Here is a 12585-nt window from a genome sequence, read left to right as displayed (position 1 = left end):
AGTGAGCACTTCTACTTATCCAAGCGAATCCCTCCACCTGACAGGTGTTGCACATCAAGATGCTGATTTAACCAAATGATTACAGCATAGGTGTGTCTTGGGATGGTCACAATTAAAGGCCTCACTCTAAAATGTGCAGTTTGATCACACAACACTGCCACAGATGATACAAGTTTTGAGAAAGCGTGCCATTGGCATGCTGAACACAGGAATGTCTACCACAGCTGTTGCCCTGAACTTTAATGACCATACGCTGTCTCAAATGTTGTTTCTGTATATTTGACAGTACATACCACAGACTGCATATAACCACACCAGCTCAGGATCTCCATATCCAGTGTCTTCACCTGCAAGATCATCTGAGACCAGCTGATACAATAATTGGTTTGCACAATTCGTCAGAAACAATCTCAGGAAAGCTCATCTACATGCTCAACAGCCTCATCAGGGTCTTGATCTGATGGCAGTTTGTTGTTGTAACCGACTTTAGTGGGCAACTGCTCGTCGTCGATGGCGTCTGGCACTTTGGAGATGTGTTCTCTTCACAGATGCATCCTGGTTTACACTGTCCAGGACAGGTGGCGCTTATGGCGTTGTGTGGGCGAGTGGTTTGCTAATGCTAATGTTGTGAACAGAGTGCCCTATAGTGGAGGTGGGGTTATGGTATAGGCTGGCATAAACTATGGATGACTAACACAGGAGTATTTTATAATGGTAATTTGAATGCACAGAGATCTGTGATGAGATCCTGAGACCGATCGTCATGCCATTTATCAGCTGCCACGACCTTGTGTTGTAGCATTATAGTGCAGGGCCCCATGATGCAAGGATCTGTACAAGCGGAAAACAACCCCGTTCTGTGATCCACTGAGCATGTTTGGGATGCTCTCAGCATGTACGACAGTGTGTTCCCCTTCCTGACAACATACAGCAACTTCACACAGCCACTGAAGAGGAGTGGACCAACATTCAACAGGCTACAATCAACAACCTGATCAACTTTATGTGAGGGAGATGTGTTGAACCAAATACTGACTGATTCTTTGGGGGTATCTGTGACCCCAAAAAAGCATTTTCTGTAGTGCTAGTCATGTGAAATCCTAATAAATATCTTTTGTCAAGATCAAACTGCACATTTTAGAGTGATACCTTTTAATTGTGACCATCCCAAGGCACACCTGTGCTGTAATCATGCTGTTTAATCAGCACTAACTAAGTGCTCACTAACACAAATTTGTGACCAAAACTTTGAGACAGAAAGTCTCCAATCTTTCACTTAAACCTGTGAAAAAATGGGAGCAAAAACAAAAATACTTCATTTAAAGTTTTGCTCAGTGTGTACATAAAAAGACTAACAATAGAGAGTCCCTGTGCATGAATGCATAAATGCTGCAGCAGTGAAACAAATAACTTGAAACAATAAGATGTGTTTAAAGGAATTGTCAATTATGTTCTCATGGTGAAGTGAAACTACTTGCACCCATGTGAGAGTGACATGCAACACTGAGCGCTTAAGGGTGTGTCCACCTCTGGCGACTGTGAGGGATGTAGTTGAATGAGTTTGAATCACACAACAACGCAATGAATCCATATAAAAAACATTTGAGGTTTGTTGACCTTTGTGCTTTACACAGACCACAATAGTAGAGGAGAAGATACTTGATTCCAGTGTGTGCTTTATGTAACCGTGTTTGGGTGTAATTCCACCAACTGTCCAGCAGATGGCATAAATGTACAAGAAAAATCCAGAGGACTCATTGTGCACTGACGTCTGCACCCCAATGTGGTGTCTATGCTCCACGTGAGCACGCACATGCCAGTTTCCTAACACCTCAATCTGAACTTTCATTAAATCAAAATTATTATAAATTATTGATTGTGTTGCCAATACAACAACTTTTAGAGATTAAAAAGCTTTTACCTTAAGTTTGGTTTCAGTTATTGTACACATTGCCACTGCTGAAAAAGCTTTTAAAAAGTAGGCCTAATATATTTTCTTAAAAAAAAAAAAACAACACCTGTAATGTAGCTTTATGGGGCTATTAAAAAAATAAGCAACTTTTAAACTGAAACTGAATAACTACAGAGATTTTATGATAAATATGTAGAATAATAATCTTCAGGAAGTGATAATTAGGACAAGCAGCTACCAAAATAAAACAAATCTGAATAGTTAAATACAGTTCAGTATAAAGTAGCCTATTGATTTATTCAGTCTGCCTTCAAAAATAAAAATAATAACACAGTCTATGTAATTTATGGTTGTCCTATGACACTAACAACAGGTTGCTCTCCTCCCCTTTGACTCTGGTGTTTTCTAGAAGTGTACATCCAGGCCATCTTGCGACAGTCACATCTATAAGGACATTCATTCCCAGCCTGCGATGCCTATCCAACCGGAAGCGCGGATTGATTTCTCCATGGCAAGGGCGGCTAAAAAAAATCAAAGGAGCGCTTATTAAATGATAATCCAGTCAACCCCCGGACGGGATTGCACAAAAGGAACGACGCATTTGAGTCTCAAATTGACAGGCCATCCGCTTAAATAAAGGATTATTCTTTTGGATATGGGATCTACCTTCAGGGTCCCCACCTGCTGGGCACCGTAATGGTGGTGAGTATCCACATCTTTGGAGGAGAGTCTCTCAGGCGCACTGATGTGACAGCTCACACTTACTGATAAATAACCGCGCTTTGGTTTCATTTCCCTCTAGAGAAAATAGTTGTCATGTGTCTTGTGTGAATTGGATCAATACAAACAGCGTGTGGTGATTTTAAAACCGTTTATATGATATTATTCCGCTATTTGCGCGCGTGACGCTCCCTGCAGCCACCGTGTATCAGAAAGGTGCTATTTAATAAGCTTTTCCCTTTTAAAATGTCATTTTAATTACGCATAATGTTAGTCTCCATTTAATTGGCTTATTATAAAGCAGTTATGGACCATCTGCGCGTAAAGGACACACTCTCCTTCATTTCCAAATGGACGAAATGAACGAAAATAACCTCCACGTCGTGACAAACAATATGAGCTTCAAATATAAGCACCCCCCGATGTGCTGGGAGGGAATAAAGGCCCATTTGGTGTAAAAATGTGTCCTAATCATACCATGTGACGCGACAAGAGCCGATATTTGCATATGTTTCATATATAAAACAGGGAGAGAGGTGACAGAAAAGGTCTGTTTCTATTTTTGGGAAGCCAGGATTGAGTACAAGCATTAGACACATCTGGCAAGGACACGCCCAGACTCATTCAGACCCATTGAGTGTTTCATGGTGGGACTTCTTGTACCTTTTACGTCAGCGAGCCCAAATACACTTATAGTTTTACATATATCACATTGATAAGACCCGGGAACGTGAGCACTTGAGTTACTGCTTCAGTATTCAGTAGTGGAAGGGACTGCTCGTTACTAATGAGGGGAGGAGGTGGTGTAAAAAGGGGGAGGCATGTATATTTTTGATTTAACCCATATTTAACCAGGGAAGACCTGACCAAGACAGCAGAACGCAAAAAGTTGCAGCCAAACAACTACACAATAAAAAACATAAACATATACAGTAACACATAGAAATAGCACCTACGCGCAATGACAAGACCCAGCCGACTCATTCATCCTTGTAGGTAGAGAGCTTTCAGATCAGGCAGAGAGACCAATTTACGTAGTTTCAAATCTTTAGGTGATTCCAGGTGAGAGGAGTTGAGCACATAAAAGCTTTCTTTCCCAGCTCAGTGTGAGCACTAAGAACAGACAACAAAATTAAGTCTTGACATCTTTTGTATTTATTTTAGCACCATTTTTAAAAAGAAAATATGCATGTTTACTTTAAAAATCACCAAAATCACTGTTTATTATAGCCAGAAACTGTAAAAATAGAAATTATTGTTAGATTTTTAAAATTTCCGACAGTCGTTGAACACATTATGTGGGACAAACGCTTCAGTCAGAAAGAAAACCATCACCAAATCTGAGCTTAGAATAATGACATTTCATCAAAATCACTGTGTCATTTAAAAGTTTGCCAAAAATAAACCCTTTGCTTAAACTAACCAGCAGTGAAAACCAAGGCTTTTCCCCCCAGATTTGTTTACTGAGATTTTCCAAATAGAGCCATAGAAAGCACAATAATATTTGTCAATCCAATAAGGAAACAACAAAAACGTAAGTCGTAAGTAAAAAAAGAACAATACAAAAGGGCTAAAACAAGACAAATATTACAAACCAAATCAGTACTCAGAACAAGACAAAGAACAAAACAATGTAGGAGTAAAATCAAAATATAAAAATATTCATTCATTCATTTCTGTAACCGCTTTTCTGATTGAGGGTCAGCCCAGCTGACATAGGGCAAGAGGTGGGGTACACCCTGGACAGGTCACCAGGCTATCACAGGGCAGACACATAGAGACAGACAACACCTACGGACATTTTAGAGTCACCAATTAACCTGCATGTCTTTGGACTGTGAGAGGAAGCTGGAGTACCCAGAGAAAACCCACGCTGACACAGGGAGAACATGCAAACTGGGATCAAACCAGGAACCCTCTTGCTGTGAGGTGACAGTGATAAAAAAAAATCACACTAAATACTAAAACATATAGTCATGGTCGTTGGTCGGACACTCGCCTGTCACATCACAATTTAAAAAACAGGAAAACAGGCATTAATTCAGGAATATCTGGAAATATCAGCTCTTATATGTACTCGAAAAAGGGATCGGAGGCTTTTTTTTTCAACTCTAGGATTTCAATTTTAACTTACAAACATCCATGGGTATGTTTTTAAATTGTAATAATTATAATTATGTCACTCAGGGAGGCTCAAGGAAAAATATTTATAGCTTCTGGGAGGGTTGAAAAACCAAGTCACACCTCAGCCTCTCCCCTCCTCTAATAAGTAGAGAACAGTCCCTAAAAGTAGGCGTATATGGAATATGGAGGTGAGGGGGAAACAAGTATAACACAATAGGATTTTTTTTCTGGGAGGCATTTCAGCCTCAGTTGAAGGACGCCATGTGGCCCCCGGACCTCAGTTTGGGCACCACAGGTTTCCAGGGGATGTTGATGGGTGGCTGCCGCCGCTGAAGCGACTGAGCGGCTCAACCTCAGTCGGTGTCTCACCGGTGTGTACGTGCCTTCTCTCGTTGTTTTCCGCTGCTGGGTGTCGTCGTGCTGCTGGTGGCGTATCTGTAGGGGAGGAGGAGGACATGACGGCCAACGCTAATCCGACAGGTTTTTTGGCAAACACAAAAAGAGTCGGTTTTCGGAGCCCCTGAGAAAACGAGGAGACATCATCATCATCATCATCATCAACATGGCGACAGCTGCTGCTGCTGCGGCCCCAGCGGCTCGCTTTGAAACCGAGACGATTAAGGTGACACCCGTCGTCTCTGTATTTCTGATTTATCATTAGCCTTAGCAGCTACTGAGCTACATACTTCCATGCTAGCCTCTATCTGGAGCTGATAAGATAATCGATACAGCAAATATAGCATTTGCTTAGCTCATTACAGGTGATAGAGGAGATGGAGACGTCCTCAAAGTGCTTTAAGGTCACGATAAACTCGATGTAGAGTCGCAAATGTGTAATTATTAATATTACACATGTTTGTGTTAATGTAGTGAAACATGTTTCAAATGTCAAATATATCAGTTCATTTTCTGAGGCATTTGTGCTCCTCTCCTATAAGCACCATGGACAGCAGTGCCCTTTTGACTCCATGTCAGCTGCAGTTGTAGTCACTCAGATGAAATGTGGGTAACTCAGGTGGATTTAGCAGAGCACAGAGCAAATGTCTACCTCAAGAACACTCCAGAGATGGTGTGTGTGTGTTGTTGTCTCACACACTCAAACAGGTTTCCACTTGGTGTTTGCTCTCTGAGGCAGCTGCTCTCGCTTTAGCACCACGGACAGTGAAACATCTGTCTGCTGAAAGAGGGCAGATACACTCAAGGGCACTTTAAAGGGTGCTTTACTGCTGTTGAGGTGTGGATGTGTTGTGATAGGTGCCTAAAAGAACAGGTTTCTAACATGCTCACATGTAGATAAAGACAGCTATGTGCTGCATGGCTCACCATACTGTCCAAAAGTGAGTCCTATACATATGTATATATATATATATATATAATTTTTTTATATATATATAATATGACATTTACAGAAGTGCTTTCTAAAATGTGCAGTTACTTAGCTCTCAGGCTAATATTAGCTTACGTGAAGTATGTTAATAACAGCATTCACTTACTGTTGTTTGTGCAACTTCAAATGTCAAGCAAAGTTGGAAGTTGTTGGGTCCACGTTTTGCATACTGTGATTCGTTTTTTGTTGACTGCAAAGTAGTTTTTGCACATGAGCAGATTTATTTTTGGTTTCATTTTTCATTGTTCTCTTCTGCAACTTTATTGGATGCTGTTGGAGTGGCTCAAACAAAATGGATCTGGGGAATTAAGTGTCGACTTGCAAGAAATTAATACTGTTAAGTTAATTCAGGAAATGACGGGAAATTAATTTATTAGTGGCACACTTTTTAAATCACATACGTTAAGATCTTTGGGCTTGGGGGAATGTTTCAAGTAATGTCAAGTCAATCAAAGTCACAAGTCATAGGTGTTAAGATCCAGATTCAGTTTTCTTCATTGTCATTGTATAAACATACAACGAAATTCAGGTGCATTCAAGGACCGGGTAGAGTGCTGAGCCGCCGTCCAAGTCAAGTTGCAGGTCTTTGATTTTGTCAAATAGAGTGTGAAATCATTAAGTCTATGACTCAAGTCTGACTCATTTCATTTCATGTGAGTCAAGTCAACACCTTTGCTATTTGGTGCAAAGTCCCTCTTTGTGCGTCTTCGGACAGTGTAGCTTTGGTTAAAGGATAGTAACACAGAGGGAATTTGTACAAAAGAAGAGTAAAATGGACGACACATATTTAATTTGTCTAAATCAGACTGCTGAAGCCTTATGGTAGCTTGCTTTTGTACAGAACAGTGGACATTGGAATTGCATCAGGAGGTGATGCGTTCATGGTCCTTACTCATCTTACAGCAAACATAAACTTGCTTTAGAGATTTAGAGTATGATATAGACATTATTTAGAAGGTTGTAAATGTGAAAACAAGACTGAGGTAAATTATTCTCCATTTTCCAAAGGCTTTTGATCCCTTAGTCATCATGCCAATGTGCAGAAACCCTTAAAATAATCTAAGAATTTGTTTTAAGTGCTGTGTCCATGTGCAGCCCAGTCGCCAGAGCACAATGTTGGCGTTTTTATTTCTTCAAACCACAGATACCTTACTTTTATACATTGCATATATATATATCATATCAAGGTTTCTAAAGTGATGTAGTTTATGAGCTGACTTTGTTACAGGGAGGTAGAGGGGATGGTGGCTGGCATGACAGCTAGACTAGACACCTGCCAAGCTGCAGACAACTACTGAAGTACAACAAACAGTGAAACCAGTTCCTTGTTAGTGAGTCATTACTTTCTTTGCAGCTGCTTTTTAGCCACCAAAGGTGGGTGATTTTTAGCGACCTGTCACTGTGTTTCCTGCCAGGATAGTGCCACAAAAAGCAGTTGTTTTTACTGAGACATTGCTGTGTTTCCTGCCAGGATGGTGCCACAAAAAGCAGTTGTTTTTACCAAGACATAGCTGCGTTTCCTGCTATGATAGTGCCACAAACAGCGGTTGTTTTTACCAAGACATTGTTGCATTTACATGCATTTATTCTGGCAATTAGGTTGCCACATGTGAACCAGATTACCTCTGCTCTCATAGATACTGTGATTCCTTTCAGTGCCACGATACACAAGTGCAGAAATGTCAGTGGTCCCTATATGTTTTCAGTCTGTCATGTTATATTTGACTCCAGGGATGACCACGCTGAAAGCTGAGCTCAGAGGTGGGCGTGGATGTTGGGCCTACGGGCTCCATCAGGATTCGCAATCCTACCACCACCCTGCAGCTCATGCTAGACAAGCTGTCAGGCCACACATCATGACAGTGGGTCCCGGGGCAGTCGTTGGGACACAAGCAGATGTGTTTCATGAGCTTCCCCTATGGGAGAAGCTTCAATTAATTCACAGTTTAGGCCTGATGAATTCTTAGAAACAGCACATTTGCTGGCTACTGCGGCTTTTAATGAGCCTCCACTCCAGTAACAAAGGATGTTATGACTGGTTCACCGCAGTTTATAAGCCATATCACTTATCTGTTGTGTTGTTGCTTCCAATTCTGCCCTCTTATCAGGAAATGGTTTAAATGTGGGCATAGAAATACTCAGTTAATTCCTCAGTGGTAATTTCAGTTGATGTGAAGCAACAGGAGGATGTGTAAAAAAAATTAGGGATGAGTTTATATGTGCTGTGCCATTGTTAGATGTGGCATAAAGTCTAAACCTGGTTACACTCATACTTAGATCATGGCTAAGCATCACTATGATTCTGGGATGTCACTGTGCTCCAGACTTTCCCTTGAACCGCTCGCTGCTCAGGCGCGGGCTGAATGTCAAAATAGCTTAAAATTGTCTCCTGCTCTACCCCTGCATTTTAAAATGGAAAGAAGAAGAGGTTGTAGGGCAGTCTCTGTTCCTCTATTTCTATTTAGAAAAAGGGAAGAAAAGCTGACAAGTCAAGGAGACATTACTTTTGAGATTCTGCCAGAGGGGAGGTTCCTGTTTTCTTGGCCAGGACACTGTCCCACGAGGAACTAACCCCACCTTTGAGACTGATAATGGCTCACCAGGGTTTTTTGGGTATATCTTGTTTGTGTGCCTTCCCACTATTTCCTGTGGGACCACGATGGGCTTCTGAGTGTGATAGATAAATGGTTCACAACTCATTTTCTGTCTAATTTGAGACCATCCACCAATTGATTATGCGATAAAAGGACAGTGCAGCTATAAGTAGACTTAGAAAGAACAATAAATGGGGCAAAGTGAAAAGATAATGTTCACTGAGAGTCTATTTGTCATGTTTCTGTTACCCTGTGAGTCAGCTGAAGGCATGCCGCCAACGTTAGACCCCCTATTAACTGCCTCTTTAAAGCCTCCACCCTACCTATGATCTCCCACTGCGTTGATTGAAATGTTCCACCCAGCGGTCAGCGTGACACACAGCACAATATTTATTCTGCCTCAAACACTAGAAGCACATCAACGTGCCTTCAACACATTTGTCCACATGATGATTCTGACGTAAAATCTTGTCAGTGGTTATAAAACACTCTTGTGTTATGCAGTGAGGCAAACTCGTAGTTTTTACAAATGCCTGTGAAAAGAGCTTTCTTCTTTTCCAGCATCTCAAATCCATGTCTGTATGACTCCCCTAATGTCCACATGCTTGTTGTAAGTCACCTTCAGACATCCGCCACTTTATGTAAATGTTATGGCACTTCAACATGCCAGTCTAATGCATGACCAAGTACATGAGTCACTTTTATGTAAAAGTCTTGACGGCAATCTTACCAAGTCGGGCCTAGAAACAGTTGTGTAACACTTTGAATATAGCACACATGTGTTTGAATGACATCTCTTTTACAGCTTGATGAAATAGGTAAGAGTTAGTTCTCGTCCCCTCACTCTGAGCCATTCTCAGACAGAGAATATGTAGCCGTGCTGGGCTACATCTCTCCCCAGTGTGTGCTTCTCATCTATTACACTCCAGTCACAGACAGAAGCATCTGATTTTTCTGAAAGATATACCCAGAGATTGATGTAAAACCCAGAAAGTCATTTAACATCATTTACTGTACTGCTGTTGTGAAGTTATTTCCAGGATACTGACATACTCCACCAACCATCTCGATGAAGAAATATTCAGTCTGCTGCACGATAAAAAAAAAAACCTTTAACCAATTTCCCAAGTTATTACTGTAATTCCTTTTAAAGTAACCAAAAATGACATATGTTCTTCTTCTTTTGTAAAACACAAACTAGGAAGAAGACACATTCATATAAAGCAATGTAACCGATAGTAACATCTTTGATTTTGGTTCACGTTGTACAAATTGAGCACGGGGTAAGTCATTTTCAGCTGACATGTTTGTTCAGTATTTCGGTAGACCGCTGTAGCAGGCAACAAAAAACTGTGATGTAATTCCTGCAGGCAATTGAGCACCATCAATTTACGTCCATTAAAAGTCTTTGTTTTGCCACTGACAGGCTCAGATTGTTATTTTAAGTGTCTGATAACATTCTTCTTCATCAAGCTGTTTAAGTGATCTCATTTGTCCAGTTAGGGTTTCCAGTTTTCAGCGTGTTCCAGGCAGATAACCTCCACAGGTGAATTTACCAACTATTTTCAGAAGCCCGGTCATGACCGCTGATCCATTTCCCCCTCACTCCCTTCTCACTGCAGCTCCCTGCCCCAGCTGAGCCCCTCGCTGCTCTCTGAAGGAGCAGGATGACAAGATGGCACAGCTGCTTGTACCGCCCGGACCTGACAGCTTCCGCCCCTTCGTCCCCGAGTCGCTGGCCGCCATCGAGAGGCGCATCGCCGAGGAGGAGGCTCGGAGACCACGGGCGGAGCGACGCATTGACAGCGACGATGAAAATGGGCCCAAGCCCAACAGTGACCTGGAGGCGGGGAAATCTCTCCCCTTCATCTATGGGGACATCCCTCCCGGCCTGGTGTCCACCCCTCTGGAGGACTTGGATCCCTTCTACAGCAATGAGAAGGTCTGTTTCAAAGTTATTAAAAGAATCACTTCTGGTCCATCTTATGAAAGGAAAATGTTTATAACAATGTGAATGGGAACCTTGAAGACTTGTTCTTGAGTGTGCTGGCCTTGAAGCATTATGATGCATACTGATTTAACTTTCAATTAGAGTGTGACTCAAGCAGTGAATTTTGCTACATCAGGTCTGTACCTTTTTTTATCCAAGCTTCTGAGCCCCTAAAAGCTTTAAGTGAATGGCCCTGATGCTCTTGACAAACTATTTCAAGGAAACACATAAGCAGGTGTAGCAGTTTCCTCCCACATCAGACAAACCTCTGCTAAAGAAAGGTAACAGCTCAATATATCAACTTCCTGTCTTTGACTGTGGGCAGATTGGTTTTTATCCAAAGGCATAGTGCAGCTCATTATACAACATGTATTCTATAAGCATGGTCACTACCATTCACGTTTCACAGACTTAATTACTCAAGTACTGTCCTTTATTACTGGAATATGTTTGTTTGATGCTTCTTCATACTTCTACTCGGCAGCATTTCAGATATTCTAGTTTAATCCACTACATCTGACAGCTACAGTTACATTGCAGACAAGGATGATGTTTACACAAGCCATATAATCACTGTCTAAAATATGGTGCATTGTGAAAAACTGTAGGGATGCACCGAAATTAAAATTTGTGGCTGAAGTCTAAGCCAAATAAAATTAAACACTTGGCCGAATACCGAGTACCGAATACCGAATGCCATTGTTTAGTGTATCATTAGTTTTTGCAGATGAACCCCCTCCAGATTAGTGTTGTCATGGTACCAAAATTGGGACCCACGGTACGATACCAGTGAAAATATCATGGTTCTGAGTAGTATCAGGATACCACAGCAAAAATGAGGCAGATGTGCCTTTTGTCATTTATAAAAAGATAAATCACTTTTCTATAATACATCAATGATATTTCAATGGAATAAATTACTTACTGATTTATTCATACTTCAAAAACAGCATCAATAAGTGATTAACATAGGGGGGATCAAAATAAAATAAATAAATAAATAAGAATCAACCAGCCACCCTCCTCCCCTGACAAGTAAAGAACAGTCCCTTAAGTAAAGAACAGTCCGTAAAGTGCGGTGAGGTCTGTGGGCCATTACCTGCCACAAAGAGAGAAATGTGAACGGCTCGTTTCTCCTCTGAAACGCCACATACTGTGTGCCACCACGGCTCGGCTGTCCAGGTACTTTTGGGCAGTCTTGACGCCAAGAAGAGGACATTATTGGAGCCGGACTTCTCCGTCGCCAGTAAGCCTATGGCCGCCGTATTTGACAGGAATATATTCCTGTCCGTGTCTGTGACCCCCGTTAAACCCACAACTAGCGGGATTCACCTTTCGTCTGCTGCTGGTTGAAATTTGTACTCACACAGCGTACTGGATAATTTATTTTGCTCAAACAAAACTATTTTTAGTCGCAAATGCAAGTGCAGTGACAGACGGAGTAAATTATCGCCACACTGCCGACATTTTACTCCGTCCGTCACTGCACGCTGTTTGATTGTGTCATCAAAACACACCGCTATTATTCGGCCTTGCTTTTCACTTATTCCACCGAATACCGAATGTGTGTTTTTTTGCAATATTCAGCCGAATATAGTCGGTTACCGAATATTCGGTGCATCCCTAAAAAACTGTGTCTCTAAAAGTATTGAATTCAAATATGTTCTTAACAGACATTCAATTCTAGTACATTTGTAAACTGACTGCAAAAAATAAAGTTCTTAAGAGTCAAGTGTATTCATAAGATTGAGGGTTTTGCTTGCCTGGTGTCCAGACATATCTGAGAGCTGATGTTCTCATGTATCTGGTTCCCCTTCAAACAGTTTTTGTAGCCAACCTGGCCCTATCTGCCTCATTT

The 12585-nt window shown here is 41.4% G+C and overlaps 1 protein-coding gene across 4 annotated transcripts in view; it reads left to right on the top strand.

Moving 5' to 3' along the window:
• Positions 1–2348: 2348 nt before the first annotated feature.
• Positions 2349–12585, top strand: part of LOC117250212 (sodium channel protein type 2 subunit alpha) — a 47128-nt gene continuing 36891 nt past the window's right edge. For 3 of the 4 annotated variants that reach the window (XM_033616310.2, XM_033616307.2, XM_033616309.2), the window contains exons 1-2: positions 2349–2614; positions 10360–10679. In XM_033616310.2, the coding sequence (XP_033472201.1) occupies positions 10413–10679 (267 nt within the window). In that variant the 5' untranslated portion in view covers positions 2349–2614; positions 10360–10412. Of the gene's footprint in view, positions 2615–5059; positions 5379–10359; positions 10680–12585 lie in introns of those variants that run through there. The other variant, XM_033616308.2, reaches the window with a different exon arrangement.

The sequence above is a fragment of the Epinephelus lanceolatus genome, chromosome 24 (assembly GCF_041903045.1).
Source record: "Epinephelus lanceolatus isolate andai-2023 chromosome 24, ASM4190304v1, whole genome shotgun sequence".
Classification (NCBI taxonomy): domain Eukaryota; kingdom Metazoa; phylum Chordata; class Actinopteri; order Perciformes; family Serranidae; genus Epinephelus; species Epinephelus lanceolatus.
Note: the sequence above shows the minus strand (reverse complement) of the source record. Positions and strands in the feature narration are given on the sequence as shown.